The 25,727-nt window shown below is 32.5% G+C and overlaps 3 protein-coding genes and 1 long non-coding RNA gene across 10 annotated transcripts; 3 read left to right on the forward strand and 1 right to left on the reverse strand.

Moving 5' to 3' along the window:
* Positions 1-243: 243 nt before the first annotated feature.
* On the reverse strand, positions 244-3,929 carry LOC128156618 (uncharacterized). Its single transcript, XR_008239738.1, has 4 exons — positions 3,846-3,929; positions 3,144-3,279; positions 1,148-1,261; positions 244-652 (listed from the first exon to the last, which is right to left on the reverse strand). It is a non-coding gene; the product is annotated as an uncharacterized LOC128156618 (long non-coding RNA).
* Positions 1,192-9,897, forward strand: LOC128156617 (histidine--tRNA ligase-like). Of its 4 annotated transcripts, none has more exons than XM_052818820.1 (14): positions 1,192-1,338; positions 5,033-5,122; positions 5,375-5,494; positions 5,855-5,950; positions 6,111-6,236; positions 6,446-6,553; positions 6,779-6,877; positions 7,066-7,159; positions 7,423-7,550; positions 7,644-7,716; positions 7,922-8,106; positions 8,313-8,429; positions 8,528-8,674; positions 9,569-9,897. In XM_052818820.1, the coding sequence occupies exons 1-14, from the start codon at positions 1,237-1,239 to the stop codon at positions 9,629-9,631; spliced, it is 1,548 nt and encodes a 515-aa protein (XP_052674780.1). In that variant the 5' UTR covers positions 1,192-1,236; the 3' UTR covers positions 9,632-9,897. The 4 variants fall into 4 exon arrangements, with proteins under 4 accessions (XP_052674780.1, XP_052674781.1, XP_052674779.1 ...); XM_052818821.1 differs by lacking the exon at positions 1,192-1,338 and adding an exon at positions 3,161-3,295; XM_052818819.1 differs by lacking the exon at positions 1,192-1,338 and adding an exon at positions 4,167-4,300.
* A 326-nt stretch (positions 9,898-10,223) lies between these two features.
* Positions 10,224-14,265, forward strand: LOC128192754 (spermatogenesis-associated protein 4-like). 2 transcript variants are annotated; one of them, XM_052865705.1, is made up of 6 exons: positions 10,224-10,381; positions 10,587-10,716; positions 10,839-10,972; positions 11,972-12,134; positions 12,999-13,197; positions 13,492-14,265. In XM_052865705.1, exons 1-6 carry the CDS (start codon positions 10,305-10,307, stop codon positions 13,596-13,598), a joined length of 810 nt encoding a protein of 269 aa, XP_052721665.1. In that variant the 5' UTR covers positions 10,224-10,304; the 3' UTR covers positions 13,599-14,265. The 2 variants fall into 2 exon arrangements, with proteins under 2 accessions (XP_052721665.1, XP_052721666.1); XM_052865706.1 differs by having other exon boundaries at positions 10,839-10,957.
* A 435-nt stretch (positions 14,266-14,700) lies between these two features.
* Positions 14,701-23,902, forward strand: LOC128192731 (kelch-like protein 8). Of its 3 annotated transcripts, none has more exons than XM_052865666.1 (9): positions 14,701-14,782; positions 15,968-17,161; positions 17,440-17,583; positions 18,069-18,183; positions 18,490-18,658; positions 19,032-19,191; positions 19,595-19,796; positions 20,172-20,272; positions 21,352-23,902. In XM_052865666.1, the coding sequence occupies exons 2-9, from the start codon at positions 16,162-16,164 to the stop codon at positions 21,372-21,374; spliced, it is 1,914 nt and encodes a 637-aa protein (XP_052721626.1). In that variant the 5' UTR covers positions 14,701-14,782; positions 15,968-16,161; the 3' UTR covers positions 21,375-23,902. The 3 variants fall into 3 exon arrangements, with proteins under 3 accessions (XP_052721626.1, XP_052721624.1, XP_052721625.1); XM_052865664.1 differs by lacking the exon at positions 14,701-14,782 and adding an exon at positions 14,852-15,043; XM_052865665.1 differs by lacking the exons at positions 14,701-14,782; positions 20,172-20,272 and adding an exon at positions 14,852-15,043.
* Positions 23,903-25,727: the final 1,825 nt, after the last annotated feature.

A 25,727-nucleotide genomic window follows, 5' to 3' on the forward strand; every position in this document is an offset into this window, starting at 1 on the left:
ATTTGGCATATATTGCATTGGAAACTATAAGTCCTGAAAGAGAAATAACTCTTTATCAAATTGAGAATTTTTTTTCCAAAGCCAAGAGTTGCTCCAATAACATAAGAGAGAGAGAGAGAGAGAGAGAGAGAGAGAGAGAGAGAGAGAGAGAGGTGTCTAATGAAAAATATTACAGAAAACCAAGACGTAACAAATGCAATTAAAACATTCCAGATATAGAAAACAGGCATTATTTAAGTTCTGTACAACTTAATAAAATTTATTTAGCTTAGGCAAATGTAGTATATATATGTATATACATGACATGCAAATAATAAATTTGATCAAAGTATAATCCCAGTTATTTCTTCTTTGTCCCAATGGCATACAGTGTACCAAATTGCATACTGGTATGAAGGCAGTGTCTTTCATGGAAAATTGAATCTTCTTTTTTTAAAAAATACGTGGTTTAGCTTATTCGGTACAAATAATCACTTTAATGCTTACAGAGAAAAAATAATATTGTGAAATCATTGGATTTCGTGGTGGCTCACTTTTCGTGAAATTCGTGGGTCCCTCTCATCCACGAATTAACATCCTCCACAAATTAATAAGTTAGAGTTTAAAAGTCGTATTTCCTTTTATCAGAATGGGAATACACGAAATTACGTCCCTAAAAAACATGTAAAATTTAATCATCTGTAGCTTTAAAAGTTGTGTATCAACCTCCTTGGAAATTAATCTTGATTTCATGGCAAAAATCATTTATAATTAGGTAAACATTAATCACAGGGACTCAGTTGTTGGATAGTGAAGTTTCTAATTATTTGTTCTCAAAGTAAAAAATGATTAAAAAATTGTAATCTTATGTGTATTTATGTAAATTCACTGAAAACCCCCTTTCAATCATGTTAAAGAATTTTATTCAATGTACATTAAAAAAGTACTTTTTCAATTGAATTTTTAAAACTTAAAGTGTATTCAATGTACATGTACCTTTAAAAAGGTACTTTTTAATGTACATTGAATACACTTTTTTAACATGATTGAAACGGGGTTTTTCTATTGCAATACACAGAAATATACCTAAGATTACCAATTTTAATTTAAAAAAAAAATGCGTAGGTGACAAATGATAAGGAACTTCACTATCAACAACCGACATTACCAACATTGCTGTTCCCTTTTCGGAAAAATATGGCATTCAGTTTAATTTTTACTTCCTGACTTCCGGAACACATTGCATCACCGATCATCATGGAAGAAAATGATGTAAACCGGTCTGCAATTCAAGAACAAATTAAGATACAAGGAGAAGTTGTTCGAAAACTTAAAGCAGATAAAGCCGAAAAAGATAAGGTGAGTTTTAGTTTCTCCGTATATTAAGTGGATTGGCCATCTAACAAACCATCTGCAGTGAAACATGTTTTAGCTAGAATTTCCTCTGCTCAAAATTGTTTTGAATACCTTAACTTAAGCCTCAAGTGAATGAGACAAAGCGTCAATATGGTGAATTTTATGAAGAAAAAAGAAAGACTCTTTTCATTTGTTGTATAATTTAATTCTATGATTTCTTGTGGATGCTTGGTTTGTTGTTTTATATCAGGAGTTCATATTTAATGCACCATCACTAAATACTACAGTACTTGTGGTACCATATATTAATTTGTGAGATATGCAAAACAGTACATAATGTAAAGATTTTTTGAAATTTTTAAAAAGTTAAGGAAGGGAATGTGGGAATACTTAGGTATACTGCAGAATAAACTAATTAATGTAAAATAGTGTACATAATTCACAAAGCTATATATGTACATCAGATTATTGATTTGAATAGTTATTATAAATCAATATATCAAGATTTGATATTTCATTTGTAACAATCTGTGATAATTATTTATGAATGTATGTTAACTGATGAATTGCCACCCAATATATTGCCCAGTTTTGACCTGTTACTTATCTACCCCTATTGAAAAACTAATACATTGTACATCTTTACCATGCATGAGTCAAAGAACAAACAATTATAGATCAGATTTACTGTGATGGAAATAAAGTCTAATTTATAATGGTACTTGAAGTAATCGGTACACTTAGCAAGTCTGCATCATTAAGGATTCTACAAAATGTATTATATCAACTAAGGAAATGTTTAAGTACCATGCTTGAAGTGCTTCTCAACTGACTTTGTTAATAACTTCTGTAGAAAGAATACCTACATGTAGGTTGTTTTAAAATGCCAGGCTGCTTTGAGCAAATTATTATTGTTTCAGTGCTAATGGTAGTGGTACATTGCACATGCTTAAAAAAAATGTTTACCATCAAACCAAATTAAATAAAAGATGCCCTCTGTTAATTTTCTGTAATATTAACAACCAAATTAAAACTTAACATGAATCCACTAAAATATTGTAGAACCACATGGCATATGCACGAAGTGTTGTCCGCATCACAAATTGGTGGCATTTTTACAGATAATTATAAAGAATTGGTTGCTTAAATTAAGACAACCTTCAAATTAAATATGTGTGCCCCCTTTTGAAAAAAAAAACCTTTTGTTTTGCACTGGTCCATCTGTATAAGTTGGTTGACAGACATCAGACTAGGGACACAGGCAACCCCTAGGAAGTAGATTTTTGGTTTTTATTTTGAGGTTCCCAAGTCAAAGGTTTAGGGGTAAACTACTCTGGACTCGGTGTTGAGCAATAATATCTGTCTTGAAGTATTGGTACAAAATAAAGGACAGCCATTAAACTGTTTGCTTGTCTGCTTATTACCTTAAAAATGGTAAAAAAGTAGACCCATTTCAACATAGCCTTGTGGGAACCATAAAAGCTTGTCATTTGTTCTGAAAAATTTCCTGTTCTACAAAGAATATTTTGTATACATACTTGTATTTAAAATGTTAGATCTTTTGACGTAGAAACATTGAGTGAATGAGATTAAGCGTTACTTACTCAGGACATAAAATACTTTTTAAAAAATCTTCTTTAAATGATCCCAATACCTAGGCCATAATTATTCAAATTTTTACATTTCTGATGCAGCCTTGAAATGGAAGGGGTAGAGTTTATTAGGGGGTAGGAGATCTTTTAGGGGGAGGGGTATTCTGCAGTATACCTTAGGACCCACCTGATCTCTGGTGTGTCTTGTTTACTCACCAGATTTGCTGACCTGGATTTTTATCTCCTTTCCATATTTCTGTCCTCCTGTTGTTCCTGTCACCATGCTTCTGCCACTTTGTAAATTTCATCACCAATATTTGGTTCGCCATCTTCGTTGTCTGGCTGTCCGCTTCTATTCAAATGACCAGGTAAGGTGTATGCCATTCATAGCTTTTTCGAAGTACTTTTACTAAGAATTTTTAAAATTTTTGTTGGGTTGTGGAAATCAGTATTAGGAGAATTAAAAAAATTGTTAGATGTTTGCCAGTTTCAAGGTTTTTTTTTAACATTTGATAGCTAAAGCAGACTTCAATTTGTTTAAATTATCATTTTATACTCTCAATTGCAACATACAATCACAATGGTACATGTATTTTACGAATAGAGTTACATACAAATACTTTGTCCATGTTGTCATATATTCTTAATTTCTTTGACTTTGATTTTATCACAAGCTAAGGAATGCATGTGTGCATGCTTATTAGAAGTTTGTGGGAGCACATGGCAAATCACATTGCACAGTACATAATTACTATATTGAGCCATTTTTCACTGTTTGGGCATAGAAGGTCTATATTGGAGCCATTTTTCACTGTATGGGCAAAGAAGGTGGATTTGATAGGTCCCTCTTAGGCCTAGAGTACCATTATATTAAAAATTAAAAAAAAAAAGCAATGAGGTTTGAAAAACTTCACTTACTTTTTCATTGTGGAACAGGGCTGTGTCATGGATGTATTGTGTATGGGAAGACCTAAGTCCATGAATGGTACCTAGTCCTTATCTAACCTTATCTGAAGTACTGGGCCTCAACGTCCACAAATGGCATTTTCTCACAACTCCTTAAATGTGGAAAAATAATGATAATTACCTATGTTTTGTGGATTTAAATATGAGTACGGTTCTAAAAAACTGATATTCTAGATCGGCTGAAATATCCTTTTGAATATCGGAACACTGTGTAGGTCTTTTCCAAAAGTGCGTGGACATAATCTATGGGGATACTAAGATTGTAAGACTGAGCAGAGTTTTGTATGAACATCAGCATGGATTCTATAAGTGTTGAGAAAGAGGCAATAGAAAAAATGAAAGGGTGTGGGGATTTGCACAAAACAATTAAACTTGTGCCATCAGATGCTGAAGAAAGGAAAAAACAGGTACATGTACTGTGATTACAAGTTTACTAAAGATATCCAAAATTGTCGAAAGATATTTTAATTCCCAGATTAGACATAAATGTCGTACAGAAAAAAACCCCTTAAATTTCCAGATGTTAAAACCTGTTTAACCACATGTTTCTATTGTGCTTGTGAAGCATTTATGATATTTTCTATGTTGATTTAATTTTTTTGAGAATAATGAAAAAAAATCATTTTATCAATATAAAATGAGAAAAATATTTTGAACATGGATACCAGTACATGTAAATCTGTGTCTGCTGACTTTGATTTATAAATGTGTTGCATCATACACAGCAAATAAAATGGAAACTCAGTCGGCACTAGGTTAACCTCAGACCTCCAGACATGATGCAATGTCATGAAAGTTTTATCAATACACTTCATTTATGTACTACACAAGTGCATCCATGTACGTTCAAGCCAATGTTGTGTACTGTAGTCGGCTACAATTGAGAGTACCTGGTAAATGAAAATGGCTTTGTCAGTCTTACAGGAAATTACAAGAACACCACCATTGATCTGTTTTGGCCAAGTATGAAGTACTCTGTTTGTACTTGTGTGATTAAATCTGTGGAACTGTTAGAACAAAGTTGTGAAGGCTATAGACATCTGAAATGTCTTGATGCAAGTAGCAAGATGTTGGTGGGCACAAAAGCCTGCATGGTTAAAGAATGCTTCATGTCTTGTAATTTGTTTTATGTTTTATAGATCAGTGAAGAAGTAGCTAAGCTGCTGGAGCTGAAGGCCAAACTAGGAGATGATTCTCAGAAGACCAAATTTGTCCTCAAATGTCCCAAAGTAAGAAAGAAATTGCTATGATTTTTATGTAATTTTTTTCTTCATTTTATAGATTAAGGAAGTGTAAACTGAGTACCAATATTTGAACATGTCAAATAAAGGAATAAAGTATCAACGTGAAACCTAAGATTAAGTGGAGATATGATAATTTTGGTATTACAATGTAGTATTCTACAATTGTTTTACGCTAACAATTATAAAAATGATCAGTTTTATAGCTATCGTTATGCAATAAAGTTACAATTGTTTCAGGGGACGAGAGATTATAATCCACAACAAATGGCCATCAGGGAGGGGGTGTTCAACACAATCATCAAGTGCTTCAAACGTCACGGGGCAGAAACCATCGACACCCCCGTCTTTGAGCTCAAGGTATTCATTGATGTGTACCCATGTTAGACTGCACTATGTGTACATTATGTAATATGTACTACATACAGGTATATAAAAAATTGTACAACACACCAAGGTTTACTTCCAATTCCAGTTTTCAAGTAAAGAACATAGTGTGAAATGCATTTACATGAACTCATTATTTTATTTATCATGTTCCCATGCAGTTATAATGTTTAAAATTTATAGAGTACCTTGTCTCCATATGAAACCAGAAAGATTAACATCTTTTTAAAATAATGAGAACTAAATGAATTCCCTTCGTACATGTTCAGCTTTATCATCTTATCATACATCCATTCAAAACATGTACATGTACTTTGAACTGTATTCTTTCAGGAAACCCTGACAGGGAAATATGGAGAAGATTCCAAGTTAATCTATGACTTAAAGGATCAAGGTGGAGAACTCTTATCACTGCGATATGACTTAACCGTATCCTTATGAAGTAATTCAAGTTTAAATAGGCACCATTTAATAACAGTATGACTTTATGGTGTAACAAGTAAAAATTGCATTCGGTCATGTAAAATTTGTTTAGAACTTGCCCAATGGACAAGTGGATATTCAAGTTAAAGTTCCTTAATGCTATTAGGTTCCTTTTGCGAGATATCTTGCAATGAATAAGATTCAAAACGTCAAACGTTATCACATTGCCAAAGTGTACAGGAGAGATAACCCAGCCATGACCAGAGGAAGATTCAGGGAATTTTATCAGTGTGTAAGTCAAAGACTTTAAAAGATGTTTTGTAAATGTAATAAAAGTAGTACATGTACTGAGATCGTTTTTTAATGCAACACTAAAATTCAAGTTTCTATGATGTTTGATATATGCATGTATGATAGTACCTGGTAATTTGTTAGAGATACCCAATCTGACACCAAAGAATGCTTGAGTGTACATTGTGTACTGATATTGTATTTGGGCAGGATTTTGACATTGCGGGTCAATACGATGCTATGATTCCTGATGCAGAGTGTGTTAAACTTGTGTCAGAAATCTTAAACCAGTTGGACCTTGGGGAATACATTATAAAGGTAGGTTAAACTTTGACAAAATTCATTTTGTAGTTATGAAAAAAATCACCATTTGTAGTTTTGCAGTCCTGCTTTGATAGATTGACCCAAAACTTAAATTATAAGTGATTTGAAAATCAAAGTTCAAGGCAGCTTGAATTCAATAAAACAAAGTGCTGAATAGGATGCAATTACCCTAGATGAAAATAATATAACGTATTTGTAACTGCTTGTGTTGTTCTATAGATAAACCACAGGAAGGTCCTGGACGGAATGTTTGCGGCCTGCGGAGTCCCAGACGACAAGTTTAGGGGAGCCTGTTCAGCTGTGGACAAGCTAGATAAGGTAATCACTAGAAGCAGGTGGGCTATGAGAAAAGGTATTGATATTGATACGCGTGATAAAGGAAAGTTATGATGAAATACGTTCATTGATTTAATAACCAGGTAAAAAAAAAAGAAAATGAGATATTATAAATAATGTATGTAATTCTAGTGTTATGTCACAGACATTATAAGATTCATTTTTTTCAGACATTTTGGGATGATGTCAGAGCAGAAATGATTCAGGAAAAGGGAATTGACCCAATAGCTGTAGATAAGATAGGAAAATATGTAGAATTGAAAGGTACGATTAATGTATTATTTTTATTTACTTTGTTTAAATGCAATACAGAAATTTTTCTGAAGTAAAAAAAAAATGCCCTATTACCCTGTAGAATGATCAGAAAAAGTTTTAATGGGAATATGGGATTCCTATGCTAAAGAAAATCATTTTTTTTGCTTCAACATACAGTGAAATTGATAGATTATAAGTAATATCCAAAAGTGAGACTAAGAAATTATTTCATATCATCAATGATCTAAAATGTGTCCACTTGCTGACTTTAGGTAGAACTGAGCTGATTGACAAACTTTTAGAAGACGAGGCCATGAAAGCTCAGAAATCTGCCGTGGAGGGATTGGAAGATTTACGAGTCCTATTTAAATATCTTGAATTATATGGAATAACAGACAAGGTACATGCATGCATTGAATAAAGATAGTTTTTTAGTTAAAAAGGAGCCAGTGATTTTACTCTTCCATTTGATTGATTTAATAATCTTCTGCAGGTTGTTTTTGACTTGAGTCTAGCCAGAGGACTTGACTACTATACAGGTGTCATATATGAAGCTATTTTGCAAGGTGGGCAATTAAAATAGTCACAAACTATTCATAACTGTAAATCAGTACTCATTCGAACATGTTATTATTATTTTTGATCAATGCTTATAAAAATTCAGACTGCTATGTGTATTATTATGCACGAAGATGTATGGTTCTGATTTTATTTTGTGTACATGTACTTTGTAATTTATGCATGATGCCTTTTATTCTCCCAACTTTTCAGGTTTTGCCCACAATCCCAAGGCTGGTGCTGATGGGGATGAGAGCGTGAGTGTTGGCAGTGTGGCAGGTGGTGGGCGATACGATGGGCTCGTGGGCATGTTCGATTCTAAAGGAAAGAAAGTGCCATGTGTAGGCGTGAGCATCGGAGTGGAAAGGGTCTTTGCCATCATGGAATCTCGAGCCCTGGTAGGCATTTTACTTCAATACATGTACATGTATCAGCATTTTACTACAGTACATGTATCAGCCTTAATGAAAAAATTTTGCCGTTATTAATTGTGTCCCAGCAAAACAAATGCTGTCGATGAACTTTATATAAGAAGTAGAGTTGATAGTACTTATGTTTATTCAATTATAAATTCATTTGAATGAGTTGATCATTTAATTTACAGGCTTCAAACACGAAGACAAGGACAACAGAAACTGAAGTTTATGTCGTCTCTGCCCAGAAAAATCTGGTGGAGGAGAGGATGAAGATTTGTAAAGAATTATGGGATGCAGACATAAAGGTTAGCAGAAGTTATTTCTAATTTTAGTGTTTAAAAATATCAGTTGCTCTAAAATGTGAGAGCAAGAAGATGGTTTATTTATCTTTTGTTATTTACAGACTGAACAGTCCTACAAGAGGAATCCAAAGGCTTTGGATCAGTTCCAGTATTGTGAGACCAACTCCATTCCCATTGCAATCATCATTGGGGGTTCTGAAATTGAGATGGGAGTTGTCACACTAAGGATAGTAGGATCCCGAGAGGAGGTGTGTGATCCAAAATACCTTGTACAGGGTGCAAAACACAGTTTTATATGTAACGTTATAAGGACGTTTTCAGATGAGGGGCAAGCAAAAGTGACCCCTATAAAAATAAATTGTTAAAATATGTTACATATATATTTATACATCAATAGAAAGATAAAATCGTGAATTTGTAAATATTGAAAAATAATGCACATGTAACTTAATGCTAGAATTTATTTGGCACTCAAAACATGCGGAAAATGGACAAAAGGATGCCTCTAAATGCAGTACACCCATGCATTTTAGGCTCCCCCTAAAAGCAGAATGCAACCAAACCAGCCAGTTTTATTTCTGTACATTTTCAAGAACAAGTCCTTAGGCATCATTTCATAGTATTTTCAGGGTACATTCGCCAGCTTTTTAAAGAGCTATGTTACCCGCTAAAAAATTCATGAAATTCTGCATGTGTAAAATCGGGATGTTTTTGGAGTTACCGCCCTTTATTTTAGAGTCTCACAAAATTAATTTTTAAAATTTTTCTACATACTTTTTTCATGTATTCGAAAGATAATTCACTATATTATGCAACTGAGAGTTTAAAAATTTGATTTTCATGTATACCGCATAAAAATAGCAGGAAAATCCCTACCCATCATGCTTTTCCCCAGAGAAAAACCCCCTGGATTTTATACGAAACTGTGTTTAGCTACCACATGTAGAGTTGTTTTATATAGCTGTATTGATGCTTAGAATCTTTCATATAAACTCTTAAGTGTCTCATTTATATAATGCATTTATGCCATTCAAAATTTTGAGTCCATATTTTCTTAATTCTGTAGAAATCCATATTGCAGCTTGTGTCTGTGCTTCTCAGCTGTAATAGCTGTTAAAAAATATTTGTTTTTTCTTTTACAGAGAACAGTTCAAAGGGAAAAGATGGTGGAAGAAATTAAATCTGTCTTGGCAAATTTGAATTGACCATAGATGTGCTATGATAGACAACATGAATATTTATTTTTTGAGTACAATGTACTGCTTTAGTTGTCCTATTTGTCTCCTTGATGTAAAGAAACAAAACATTGTGATTCATCATACATTTGATTTAAAATCCACTTTATTCAGTGGTGACAGATTTTCAGACCTCTTATTAAAAGTGTGGATATTTCAGGTCTTTTAAATGTATATTTTTTTTTCTTGAAATTGAAACTTGCTGCTAAATAAAAGAAATGAAGTCTACAGTGAAATATATTTTTTTGTTTACTCTCTCTCTCCCTCTCTCTCTCTCTCTCTCTCTCTCTCTCTCTCTCTTAAACGTATTTGATATCCTGAAATTATTTATTTTAGGTTTAAAAAAAAAATAGTGAATTGTAAAAATAACAATCATTGCGAAACTACAATTAATTACAACTCCCACTGTTAATGTATTTGATCAATGCAACGAACCTTGGTGTAGAATAAAAGTTTAATGAGAGTTATTCCCCTTGAAAGACTCTTAGCGATATTCCGGAAGTTCAACCATGAATGGTTCAAATTTTTAAAATATTAGTAACTGGGTTGTAGAGACGCATTGAAATTTCGATGATCTACGCGTAGACACAAGCGCTTTATATGGACTTTATTGTTGCTCATAACAACGAACAAAGCTGAAAAGATGTCTGGCTTACCACGAGAGGTTTTAAAGTGGATACAAAGTTTAGATTTGACTTGGCAGATAAAACAAGCAAAATGGTAAATCAAATTATCATAATTGTTAGATTTTTACTTGTAAAAGTTATTTAAATCCTGAAATTTTACTCTTTACACTTCATTTTTATCTGCATACATGTACGTAACAGATATTTGTTGTGTTTATAGGCGCTTTATGTTATCGTTAATTATACTCCTTAAATAAATCCTTTTAAGAACATGTCATGCATCTGAACTTTGATTCCAGGGATTTAACAAATGGATACCTGATAGCTGAAATATTTTCGTGGTACTTCCCACAAGACATTCAGATGCATTCTTATAATAATGGCACATCATTAGACTCTAAACTAAAGAACTGGAGCCTATTGAAATTGGTAATGTACTGTGGAAAAATGTTCACTTACAGAATATTTTATTATAACATACGCATGGTCATTGTTCGAATTTGGTGCCGTAAATTAAATTTAAAGTTAACAGATTTACTTTTATTGTACAGTTTATAAAACGTCACAAATTGGAGATTCCAGAAGAACTGATAGAGGGAACCATTCACTGTAAGGAGGGGGCAGCTCCTGCCCTGTGTGAGAGGATCTATGAATTATTGACCAACAGAAAGTGGGTATCTGCCAGGTGTGTGTGTGTCAGCTGCACTGTTGTTGTCTGCATGTTCAGAGGATGCATGGTCAATTTTTTTAAAAAAATGTTTCTCGAACATTCTTGAAATCTTTTGGTTGAACATTTATCAATATGAAAACTTAATTACTATGATTTATCATTTAAAAAAAAAAATTATATGATTTGTAGCAGGATAGAATTGTATTTTTCACTATTCATAATGATATCACATGACCATGCAACTTCTTGACACTGTTTATGGTGAAGGTAAACTCCAACAGTAACAAATTTTTTCAACATTTACAACTTAAAAAAATGTTTACATCTTTCTTTCTAACTTTATAAATCTGGTTCGATTCTATATGTCAGTAATCTACATTTTCTCCTTATGAATGCAGTGTTTGCACCTTTTAATCTGAGAATTTTGTGATGGATGATTGCATCAAGTATTAATATGTTTAAATGCAGCAAAATTCACCTCAAAATTATCAGATAAGGAGGCACAAATTTGGCAAAAATTCTACAACTGCATGTAGTATCTTGATCACATCTCATGGTCTTTTAATTTAATATTAAGTTCTTTATTGACAAAAATTTTGATTAACCACTGTCAACTGAATTGTACTAATGGGTGCACTTGTTTATGTTCAGTGTTGTTTGTTTTTGGAGTGTATGGCTAGTGTATAATAATCTTTCAATCGTAATTAATAAAGTCTGTAAAGTATTTATTTTGTACTAAGCTGCATGTATATTATATAAGACCAAGTTAACTGTATATGCTAATGGCAAAAGCATTTTACAACCATTTGCATTGTCAAAAAAATTATAATTTTCCTATTATATAAATGATTCTTTGAGTCATTCTCTTCTTTTTGTATGAAAAAAATAAAAACTTATTCAGAAGTTTGATATATACAATTCAAGGAGAGTCCAGTATTGGAAATTAATCTGATATGCTTTAATTTATGAAGTCATTATTGCTGATCATAGTAAGTACATTCTTTTTTAAATCAGGGTGAAGAAACAACCCTCGGAATTTGAGGCGGATTTCACAGACAGTGCTTACCAGTTGCAGCTTCCAATGCATGCCAGATCTACTGCCTCAAAAGCTGTCAAAAACAACCTCCGTATTACTGAAACCATGGCTGACCCCAACCTCATACTCAATGCTCAAAAGGTATTACCTAGATTTTAATACAATGCATAAGCATGCAATATTAATTTAGTGACGAACTAAAGTAAATGTTGTGATTCTTTAGAAAAAGACTTTTTACTGTAAAGATCACTAATCTCTAATTCTGTATGAAGGATTTTAAACTGTCCACTGCCTAGAACTCATTTTCAAAGTAACCAAAATATGTAACCATTTTCAGATAAATTATAGTTATATAAGGGATCAGGTATGATGATGACGGATTATTTATAATTGACAGATGCATGTGTATAAACAGTCATTTACATTTCTTAATTTGATTAAAACTTTTAAATCATTGCTTTATAAATACAAGTTGAGAAAAGAACAATTGAAAGCTATTTATCATCTTAATCGGAGATACACTATAAGATTTGAAAAATTTAGAGTACAGAAAATGCATTTTTTAGAAATAAGAAAAGTATTTAAAAAAATTCTTGGTCTTTTAGAATTGTGCATGGTGTCTGAAGGTTTATCCAATAATGTTTTTGTAGTTGTTGAGTTTGTTCAATGAATTTGAGTTTTTCCAAGTCATTATTTCTGACTTTATTTTTTTCTTCATTTTTTTCTGTACATTTCTTGTTCATTCATGATTTAATATCAGTTATGTTTTTGATCAGAATAGAAAATTCTCGCCCTTTTTAAACAACTATATATGAAATGGTAATTATGGTAATATATCTTTTAATCTCTATGAATGAAGGGGAATATCTTAATCATTGACTTTAATGATCATGTATTTTTTTATGTACCAGGAATTATAATTGATAAAAGATTCAGATCACAAGTATTAATTGTATTCTACTTTTGGCATTCAGATTATAACAATGTTCTTCTTATTCTTTTAAGGCTCAGAAAATCATAAATGACCACATCCAACACAGAAATCTGGAGAGATTTGAGAACCCAGAAAGGTTTGACGTCAAGCCCACCCTGGGGGAGAAGTGCCTTAGGAGACCCCCTCCCCAGCCCTCCCAGCCAACCTTTGATGCAGAGAGCACTCAACACACTTTCACAGTGGATCCTAGTCAGAAACCAGGCGGAGAAGGTAAAATTAATAGCAATTAATTTATACATGCAACATAATTTATTATTTTTAGATTTTAAAGTTTATTTTTTCATTATTCTGCATCTGATATCAATTGAATGATATCGGATGGTGTAATCTGTGCTTATATACATGCATGTGGATAATTGAAATTTATTACGGTTAAAATTTAATCTTCATTAATTGTGACAGTCATTGTTTTTTAATAAGAATCATTTTTTATATATACTGAGTAAAACATTTCATTGAATACATGAACTGTTAATTAAATTTTTTTGAATCTTATATTTTCAGACAATCCTTTACCAATGTCAAGAGAACCAAGTGTGCAATTCAAGGAGATTGAAGTAAAACAATTAGACAAATCTGCTCTATACAATATGCCCATCCAAGGATATTGATTCAGAAACAAAATGTTTACATGTATTCATCTAAAACTGTTGTATATATTTAAATAACTTAAACTGTAAATAGAAATGGCTATATGTGATGTTGGCTGCCTGTCTGTAGAATTGCATGTTTTTGCTTGTGAGTAAAAATTGTCATCTTTATAATACAGCAAGCAAACTTTTAAGAACTATCTTTCTGAAAAATTCAAAGAGCTGTTGATATTTGTTCATGTATATATTGCAACATATTTGTTTACTGTTTGATCATGCATTTATATGAGTTTTGGGGTATATTTTACTTCCTTTCCAAAATTTGTACATATAATTCTGATGTGATTTGTGATAGAAAAAAAACTATTGAAGTTTATTATTTGGTTAGAGGAGGATAAATATGAATTTAATTAACCTCTTATGACTGACACAGAAAGATGCTAGTTTTCTTTTTTCCGTTTCTTGGGGATTTACCCTTATTTTCTGAAGTCTTGTTTATCATATGATAATTATCTGACTAAACCAACTTGGATTGTAAATCATTTGGTTTGATTAAATAGGCTCAATTAATTTATTTGTTGATTAATTGTGTTTATATGTTTGCATACATGTATTAATGTGCAAAATGTATTACATGTATTCCTTTTTACCTCATCATATTCTGTGAATAAAATCATACTTAACTTTATTTATATTACAACTGTTCTTTTTTGGTTTGTTTTTCCATAGAGAATTATATTATGACACAACTCTTAGAGACATTATATAACGAAATAATTATTTTATTAAGTGTAACTAATGACAGTATATCATAGTAAACTTCTATAATTTGTATAGTAAGCTAAATAAACCAAATGCAAAAAAATCAATCATTGTTTAAGTTAGATTAGTATATAATTTGCAAATACTGTTAATAGAGATAAAAAGTTCTTATAAAAAAAATACACCCAAAAAAATACGAAACAAAACATAAACATAATTAAATCAGTGATATTGATATTTTTATTGAACGTTACATGTAAATTAATTAATTTTTCATTTGACAACTTGAAATTGTCTTTTTTTTGCCATTTGTAATATTTACACCTCTCTGGATCCGCACCAGTTTTATTATCTGCGCATGCGTAATTAGTGCGAAGGAAGAATCAACAGCTACTGAGTTAGTCTGTACTGTTTGTTGTCAGTACTTGTTCGCCCATTTAAAGGTAAACCAATACATATCATACTTGCTCGTCAATAGTTTGTTTTGCGCAAGTAGAACTTACATGTGTACGTTAAAGCAATGCTACTGCCATTTCGAATTTTCTCGAAATCACAACATCAGCCTGATGATCACCTCACGATAATAACGTTTATTTTTAATTTGACATGTGCTGTTTTAACAGTTTTGATTTTGTGGATAAGTGAATGCACATTTTTTAAAGTTGTCGGAGTGCTGAATGGGAATGGACGTGTAAGAAAATCAGGTACCGGTATTTATAATAATGGTAGACTACCTGATGGTTTTCATCGTTCATAAAATGAATAAGAAAAAACATGTTTTGTGAACATGAATGTAAGCTGGTCATAAGTAAATTATTCTTTTCACTGATGGTATAATTTGCCACCAGACATCGGTGGCATTTTGTAAGCACCCCTTTTCTGAGTCTTTAGTCTATAGGTACTCTACCAACTGAACTATATTTAAACCGGTCTGATCGTCACATTTTATTTTGGGGAGAAATGAGTATTGGAAAAATTAACACTTAATACTGGAAAAAGAATGACCCTTTTTGAATTTGGAATTGGGCTCTTGAACGGCCCAATTAAATTATTGACAATTGAGAGCCCTGATGAAGCTCTTTCCCTAGATGTTATCCAGGCCATTGAGCAAAAAAAAATTGGACAAGATCACATTCAATATTGGTTTTTCTTTTACCTAAAATGCTTTCATCCTTGTTACCACTACCAGGTTGTCTCATTTGACATGTTTGAAAAAATTGTAAATTGTAATAAACATTGACCATATGAACATTAAAAGTCTTGTATTAGAGCACTAATCGGTATGTATATCTATTAAATTTTTAATGATCTAACAGCTCCGTATTGCCATAAATTGTAAAATTTCCAGAATATTTCTTATAGTTTTTTTGAATGATCAACGATATAATTTTAAGATTAGACACCAAGCTGCAAAGCTGCCTGGTCAACCAATTTTAAAGGCTTTAATGGAAATAAAATGGCTTGTATTGCACGGTTTATGTTTGCTTTAAGAATTTCACCCTTTCTTACTTAAATTACAAATTCTGTTTTAATGTTACAACATTTCTGAAGATTTTAGCATGAACAGTTTATTTTCATGAAATTAATGATATTGATATGAAATTTTTATTTTCACACTTTAATTACAGGAGACAGTGTTAAATGAAGATAGACCCATGATTGATTGGGGCAGTGCAACAATGATTCACTCAAACATGTCAAACTAGGTGCAAGTGCATGAGCAACTGGGCTATGAAGTGCAATCTTTGCCTAGTTAGACGCACATTTTCATCATCTGGATCACACTCACTGACCTTCAATCATAGGTACAAGGTTATTGGAGATGGCCCAGGGACCACCTCTCCCTCACAGGTCAGATAGTTTACCGGATTATCAGCTTACACCACCGATTCCCCCCAAACCTCAGTTTGCCTCTGAGCCCCAGAGTGACAAAAAGTCTGGAATTCTGAAGAAGATGGCGACCATGGATCAACTTAACATGGAGATTTCTGTGAATCAGGAAATCGAGTCCAAAAACCACTACAGGAATTGTTTCAAGACATTTCATGACTATTACTTGAAAGGACAGCTATGTGACATAGATATCAAGGTGGGAGAGAAGACTTTCTCATGTCATCGAGTTATTCTCTCCTCGGTCAGTAATTATTTTCGCACCATGTTCATGTCGGAGATGACGGAGAGCAGACAAAGGGAGGTCACTATTCATGACATAGACGAGAGCGCCATGGAAAAATTAGTGCAATATGCTTACACAGCTAAAGTCCAGCTCACCACTGAAAATGTGCAGCCCATTCTATATGCAGCTTCCATTCTTCAGATTGAAATGGTTGCTAAAGCATGCTGTGAATTCATGAAGAAGCACCTGCATCCAACCAACTGCATCGGTGTTCACAATTTCGCACATCAACATAATCGGATAGAGTTAATCAAAATGGCCGACGATTATATCCTTGAGAATTTCTTGGAAGTGGTGGATACAGAAGAGTTCAAAACCTTGCCCATTGACCTCTTGGAGAAGTTGGTTTCCTCCCCTGATCTGAATGTAGAGAATGAGAATCAGATTTACGAGGGTGTTATGAAATGGGTAAAGATGGACACGGAAAATCGCAAATGTCATCTAGGGAAACTGATGTCAAAAATCAAGCTGCCATTGCTGAGCCCTGCCTACTTGTTGCAGACAGTGGCTACAGAGGAATTGATTCGTAAGGACTTGGAATGTAGAGACTATGTGGATGAAGCAAAGGCCTATCAGATGTCCTTAGCTAGCCTGGTGTCCAATGTTAGAATATCTGAAAACACAAGGCCTAGGAAAAGCTATGCAGGTTAGATTAATGATTTTACTTGTTTAATTTGGGGGAGGGGGGGGGGGGGCAGAACTTTTGAAAAATTTGATATTAGCACCATTATACTTGTTTTCACTATTTTAATTGAATATAAGTTTGGTAAGACTGCAAACCTGACTTTATATGCATGGTATTGAGATAAAAGATTTAAGATGCGCAGATACCTGATACATATAATACTGTTAAATCATAAGGCTTTGAAAAATTGTTTGATGTACGTCATGGTTTTGAGATTAAAGATTATTTATATTTTTCAGGTGTCCTGTTCTGTGTTGGGGGTAGGGGAGCTTCTGGCGACCCTTTCAAAAGTATCGAGGTCTATGACCCTCGCAGAAATCGCTGGTTCCAGGTCAGTGAAATGAACACCAGGCGGCGCCATGTTGGAGTTTGCTGTTCTGGAGGTCAGTGTTTGGAGGACAGTAATTTTTAAAAGCTAGAAATGTTTAAAGGATTGGGATTATTTTCTTTTCATAAAGCAAAATTTTCCATAACTGTAATCAGATCAGCTTTGTTCAGCAAGTTCATGGAAAAATCTCAAAACAAGGAAGTGCTAATTTAATTGTTACAACTTTGTATTTTGTGATTTATTAGTTTCCTTTTTGTGATAAAATCTCTTTGTGTCCTTTGCATATAATTTCGATTCATTTAGCAATGATAGAATACAATTTTCGAATGTATATGATTATTTTTTATTTCCTCGTTTGTAAACATATAAATGATGAATTATTAGAATACTTAATAGATTAGTCACAGTACTAAAGTCCTTTGAATATATAAAATTGTCTGTAACATTTTGAAATATTAACATTTTGATTTTAAGTTCTTGATTAAATGAGAGACGCTTATAAGTGAAATTGTTAAAATATTGTTCTTTGAATAACAATAGGTTTGTTGTATGCTATTGGGGGACATGATGGCACAAAGCACCTAAAAAGTGGTGAAGTTTTTGATCCAGCGTTGAACACTTGGAAATCCTCAGTCAAACCCATGTCCACACCCAGGTATGTTTGATATAAGAAAAAAAATAACCACTGAAACTGAAGAAGTAACACCTCCCCCACCCTCTAGAATTTAACAAAGTAACTTATTGTAACTTTCATCAAGGATTTTAATGAAATTTTTATGCTGGTCTGCATATAATACTGTTAATGTTCGTTTCGATTTCTACAGTCATCTTGCTGGCAAAGAATCATGGTTAAAATTTGTCTACCAAAAATCATTATATAAAGAGCCTTCATGCCACTAGCTGTATTCAAGATGGTTTTTATGAAGCAAGGTTGATTAAATATTCAACACATGTATTGTAGAAGAGGAATTGCTCTGGCCTGTCTAGGAGCAGCGATTTATGCTGTAGGCGGACTAGATGACTCCACATGTTACAGCCTGGTGGAGAGATATGACCCCTCTGTAGACCAATGGACAATGGTGGCCAACATGAACATCCCCCGGGGAGGTGTAGGAGTCACAGCACTGAAAGTAGGCCACATTTTTGATTTTTGCTATGAGACAATGTGTATACATTAGAGGGTTGTGTATTTATCTTCATTTTCATTGAGACAGAATTTTTATAACTTGTTATACAGGTTTTTCCACTCTGATTTTAACATGTGAAAATTGAGCTGAAAGTATTTTTAAAAGATATCTCATTAATATTTAAATAATATTGTTTAATAGCATATATTTATGCAATGCAACTTCAAATATATATGCTTTACATCATGAGATTTTATGTACCTGTAATCCTTGCATACTGCATGGTACCATGAAAGTTTGTAATTCTTAATGCATTATTGTTTTACTTTATGCACCTTGATACTAAACATTTCCAATGTATATTACTCTATATCAGGACAACATTTATGCTGTTGGTGGAAATGATGGAATCTCATCCTTGGATAAATGTGAAAAGTATGATCCACTCCTGAATAAGTGGACCTTCATAGCTCCCATGAACCGCCACAGAGCGGGGGCTGGGGTAGCAGAATTAGATGGCTACCTTTATGTTGTTGGTAAGGAATTCAGAGAAAAGAAGGTACATGTATATGTTAAGACCAGAAAAAATAGCCCTACAGAATAATGCACAGGCAGGTACCAGGGTTCTTTTTATTTTGTATTGCAAGATTTGATAGAAGGAATAACTCATTTGATTTCTTTTAGCTTATTTAATTATTGCCCTTTTTGAATAACTATAAAATAAACTGACATGGCAGCAATTGATCCCATGCATCAATGAATATCATATTAATGTGTAAAGGGTTCAGAAAATAACAGAATTATATATTTTTATTACATGTAGTACATTGTACAATCTTGGCATAGAATCATGTAGTTTTATTGGAATAAATAAAATCTGTATTTAGTTATCAGTTGTCACAGATTGTCATGAACCTTAATTATTGAATTTTGAATCAGGAGGGTTTGATGACAGTTCTCCCCTGGACTCCTGTGAGAAATACGACCCCCACACCAATACCTGGACCTTTGTTACTGGGATGTCTTGTTGTAGGGGAGGGGTTGGAGTGGCCTCCCTGGGGGGTCAGATGTATGCTGTGGGGGGTCATGACGGCTCCAATTACCTGAGCTCTGTTGAATCCTATGATCCCATTGAGGATAAGTAAGTTGTTTTATGTTTTTGTCCTGAGTAACATAGTTGTGTGTACATGTTCACATGTACATTCAAAATCTAAAGCAGTTACTTTTAAATGTAATTTGACAACTAACTTTACAATTTTTTTTGACTTCATTTGCTATTTTTTTTACAGTATTAAATGCAAAACTTCTCATTCCTCACAAATACTTATATGTACCATAGTATAATTGCACTGAATGATAATTTTTGCTACCTGGTATTGCAACTGAATAAAAAAAAAGGTGTGTGTGGCTTTAAAAAAATTGCTTTTTTGGCTATTAAAGCGCTTCACCGTAAACTCTTGTATACCTTCCCTTTTATCTAACCATAAACAACATCTGTGATATCTTTGCTTACAAGGTGGACATTTGTCAGTAGTATAGGGAATTGCAGAGCTGGGGCGGGGATATCCTATGCCTCTTATACATCCACCATGCTCATCTCCTGTGGCATTTGTGCAGGTATTCTCACCTGCATGTCAATAGCACTTAAACACAGATTTTGTATTCAGTAACACGTGTACAATTTAATACAGTGTTACAGAATGTGCTCATAGAAATATAGTCCACGATTTTGTCATATATACATGTATTGGTTTACATTAATCTTGTTACTTATATTGGAAAAGGCAATATAATGTACTAGCTAGTACCTGTTTGTATTCTTTGATATGTAGTTACTATAAATAATTGTTGTCAGTGGTGTCAGAAGGAGGGGGAGGGGGCTCATAAAATGTATTTATATAATTATACAGATTTAGTTAAACCAACTATATATTTTATCCTCTTTTAGCTTGCTGGAGTTGTACAGTTGTTTATCAATTTTAACAAATTTTTTTTTTATTCTACACTGTACTAATTGATATATGATGTGAATGGGATGGAGCATGAGTTTGCAACTTAATTCTCCTTCATCATTATTATTTGTTAATTGTAAACCTGTATGTAACCTCTGTTTTATGTGTTTCATTATATTTGCACAACTTGTTGTCTTTAAGTTTAGTGTGATATGCTGTGCTATAATCAGACAGACATGTACTAATGCGCAAAGGCCATCCAGACTGTTTTACTGAACTACGTGTATATTCATATGGTCAATGCCAATACTTTAATGGGAATTCAAAGGAAATATATATGATTAAAAAGAACTATACAGAATCTTTGATACATGTTTATGAATTTTTTTGTCAGTTAGTAAAATAAAAAGAATTCCTTGATGATTTGTATCATCATTGTTACACATTAGTGTCTGTTATCTTAAAATACAAGTACAACCTTCTATGTTGAGTTATAAATGTACAGTTGTAAGATCCCTTAAATGAGAAACAATAGAGTGATATGATTAAAGGGCCAATAAAAAGTGCATTCTGATTTTTAAAAAATTGTCAACATGGAAGGTGCAAAAGTTTAGAAATAAAGTGAAATTCTTTTTTGGCAGCAAACTTTTTTTTTTTTTGATTTTGATTAAGTTTGTCTGAATTGTCATGATAAAGATTTAAGTTCCTTTATTTGTAACTTTACATTTATTTATCTAATTACAGATGGGAGAATGCCAACGATATAAGTCAGTGTAGAGCAGGGGCTGGACTAGCCTTCTGTTTTTGTCCATCTGCCAAACTCCAGCCGACCCAACAAAGTGCAGCCTGCCAGTTACAGTGTTACTGACAGAATACACAGCAACAAGCCAGCAACACAAAACTCTGGTAATCACAATAACAGTCAGAACTACATGTGTATATATACATGTACATATACACTGCAAGCACCAACTGGTCATTACACTCTGCAACAAATTACAGCAACCCCTATATTACTGACATTTGATGGCAAACTGATTACAGCAACCATGAATCCCATGGATTCACAGCAACAATCTACAGCAACCAAAAACCTTTGATAGTTACTGTCAATACTACCAGGTACATGGAATGGCAGCAACCATCAACAACACTGACATTCCAATACTCATGGCCATCAAAACCATAGCAACTAAAGCCTTGTTGGTTTTTTTTTTCTTAAAGAATAAAAACTAGAGAAGGGCTAGTAAAAACTACTGCAGCAAAGTGCTTATGAGATGAATTGTCACAATTAGAATACAGTGCCAGCATAAAGAATAATAATTTCATGTAATTTTAATTACCTAGGTCAAATAAAAAAAATTACATACTAGGTTTATTTCATCACAATCACACATATCCCAGGTCATTGCAGTGAGTTCCATTTGCAAACCTCTTGCCATTGTATGTCACTGTGTTTTAATTATAATGCGATACATACTGTCAAAAGAATATTACAGAAGTTTTAATTTACAATAAAACTTCTCTTGAAAAAAAAAACCCCAGTGTATAGTATATTATCAATACATGTATTTTTTCAGTTTAGTGTTACACTTCCTTTTCCTAGATCTCTGAAAAATTTCTCTCTTTCATTATTAGTCTGTGAGGAGAACACATTTTAAGTCTGCCCCCTTGTCTCATACTACGTGTACCAGATACTCTTAATTTTTTTTATTATATAAATAAGTCCCAGTACATTTACTTTCATTGAATTGATGTTGCATGCATGAACACAATAATTCATACCTGTTAGGAATTCATGATTTTGAGTGAATGATGAGTACATTGAATGTTACTGTCACACAATTAATAGTACTGCATGTGTGCTCAATTTTCAGAATGATGTATTTTTTGGTGGTGCCTGCATGGTTTAAAAAAAAAGTAGAATGACATACATGTACTGAATGATGATTTTATGGATGGAAATAAATGGTTAAAGTAAACCCTATATGAGAATTTGATTTTATACTATTCCAAACCAAGAAGTACATGTATACTGGGGTATGTAAATTTTTTTTGGCGTTATATTTCTGCCTTTTGTTCTATTTAAATCTTAGCCATTTTTAGAGCTGTATGTAGATATTAAGATGATTTATTTTGTTTCTTCTTCATTTTTTTCCCTTTCCTTAGCTAGTACATGTAGTATAATTTATGGGTTTTTGGTGTTATTGTGTTTGTTTCAAATTAATACAACTTTTACACAAGCAAGTGCAATATATGTTTTGATTTTTTTTACTAGGTATACATTGAGCTCTTTTAGGAAATATATTATTGCCACATATATGTATATTTTGGGATGTTGAATATACCTGGATTATTTTCTCCTTTTGGAAAGAGCTATATATAAAATGTTGTTGACTTTAAGACATATCTTCTTATATTAAATATATTAAGGAAGAAAGCTTTTTGTGGTACATGCACATAAATTTCAATTTATAATGTGGTGCTTGTTCAAAAATGAAGTATGTATGTGTGTTGTTATTTTATTTTTTACAAACACTTGTATTGCTCAAATGTAAAATAATATCTGGACTGTTTAGGCAAGTTATATGCTGCATAATGCAAGCGGAACAGTTATATTTCAATCTACAGACAAAAATCTAATTTCATTTGATTTTCAAAATCTTGAATTATAATAGTAAAAGGGAGAGTTGAACAAAGTCAATGTATTTTTAAAAATGTCTGGAAGGTTAGGCATCAAGTTCATTTTACTGTCTACGTGTGCAGTATACAGTTGTACAATTACCACTGCAAATGAAGTAGCAGGGTCTCTCTGGCTGTATGGATTTTACAATTTAAAAATTCATTGTGTTCTGTGCAAGTTTCTGTGTTCTTTATTTACAAAACCACATTTTATACAAAAGAACTTTCATTTGACGTATGAAAGACAGCATGTCGTACATTGTACATTTATGTATATAAATTTGAGTGCTAATTTTTCAGAAACACTTTTATGATTCCATATACCTGGGGTATTTTTTTTCGGAGAAGGGGGGGGGGGGGGGGAGATGTTCTTGAATGAGATGTACATTACAGTTTCAAATCCATATTATTATGTACTAATCTATTTTGAAAGAAAAGTACTTGTACATCAGCCATATATTTATTTTTTTTTTTGATCAGTAATAAATCCTGTCTTTACAATGGATTAGTTCTGAAACAGTCCATAATCAACTTTTTTTTTTGTTTTTTCTTATGAATTTTATACATATATGTTGTTATTTTGATGTCAAAACTCAATAAATGAAGAAAAGAAAAAGAATTTTTCTTGTAATGTTAATATACAAAATGCATTGGAGTACCGGTATATGTATATCTGGAAAAGACTACCCTTGTCTATGATCCAATGGTAATGATAAAACAATAGCTACAGAATTGATCCATCTACTTAGTAGATTGTTAAGTTTATGGTGTTGAACTTCTATAACTTTAATCAATTATTAAGATTGTTCTGCACAGATAACATATTGATTTGATTAAGAATTTATATTAAAAACATTCAACTTCAATCTTATAGTAACTGTTGTGATTCCATTATCTTTTCCAAGGCAGTACTGAATACAGGAAAATTGTTGCCCTAGTTTAAGTTCACCCCATTTGTTATACCCCCGCAAACGAAGTTTAGGGGGGTATATTGGTTTCACCCTGTCCGTCTGTCTGTCCGTCCGTCTGTCTGTAGACGCAACTTTGTCCCCCCTATAGAATTTTTTATTACTGTATGGAACAGTTTGAAAATTTGTACATATGTTGAACACCATCTGAAGATGTGCACCTGCAATTTTTTTTAAGATCAGACAAGAATTAATGATTTTATGACAGTTTTCATTTTCCTTATTCTATATATTGTACACTAATGTTGAAAAGTAAGGGAGGTAATCCTTACAGATTTTATTAATTAATAGTATTAAAACACTCTAAAATATATTTATATAAATACATCCAGATGGATGTTATTTGTCTTTATGTCTTAATTAATAAAAAAAATTATTTTTTATAAGTATTCTATCAACTGACAATGCAAAGTTTTTGTTTGTCAATGATAAATTCTTAGGAGCTAATAAGAACATCAAAGACAAGTGTGGCTGAATTCATTTGTCCCAAGGGAGCCATTATCTGAGCCATGGTTCAGATGGAGCATGTGTTTAGGGGAAATTGATAATCTGTAAAATGGGTGATGGTTTTGGGGCCATTTTAAAACTGTTTCATGTAAACCAAAAGTTCTATCATTATAAGGAAATAAATAATATCATTATTAATAAAGAAGTTAAACTATTTTTAGAGGTTGTTTAAATTTATTTGTCAAGTAAATCGATGAAGTGACCCTATTGGGCATTAATTTAAATGAAATTCAAAATTACTGATATGATTGTAGTGTTTTGGCAATTTTAAAATTGTTTGTAATATTAAATTTTCTTTTTTACATATTTTTACATAGTATGGTAATTATGGTAATGTTTTGGGAGTTTATTGAATTTAACAAGCTCATCAAAGAAAATCATTGTCCTATGGGATCAATTTTCTGATATGGAGTTCCATTGTGACATAGGAGAAAGTGAGGAAAATTTGAAACAACTAATTGCATCTGTCAAGACTCTTATTAGAAGGATATTGAAAGTTTTATCAACAGAAGAGCATTGCTTGGCTACCGGTATTTCCATTTACTGCAAAGGGAGGGATTATTGTCATTTTGTTGGTTTCTCTTTAAATCAATTGAATTTAAAAAAAAACTATATCATTAGATACATACATTTGTAAATATATTACTGTTATAGATATGTACTGGTATTTACAGTGAAATTCTGACAATTTTGATTTTAAATTTTCTTTAACTAATTTTTTTTTTTTACAATTCTAGAATTTTTGTTTTGTTTGTGTTCCAAACCTTTATTATTCAATTCAATTATTTGTCCCGTCTGAAATTAGCCTTGCGGGGGTATTAGTCCCATTAGGACAGTTCTAGTTTAAATTGTGTAATAGTGTGTATTTAGTAATAATATAGGCTCAGTACTGCCACACTCCTACTAGCTAGTGGGATAACTCTTGAATGAGGTGGAATAACACATCATCACAAAATGGCTGAC

The sequence above is a fragment of the Crassostrea angulata genome, chromosome 7 (genome assembly GCF_025612915.1).
Source record: "Crassostrea angulata isolate pt1a10 chromosome 7, ASM2561291v2, whole genome shotgun sequence".
NCBI classification, from domain to species: domain Eukaryota; kingdom Metazoa; phylum Mollusca; class Bivalvia; order Ostreida; family Ostreidae; genus Magallana; species Magallana angulata.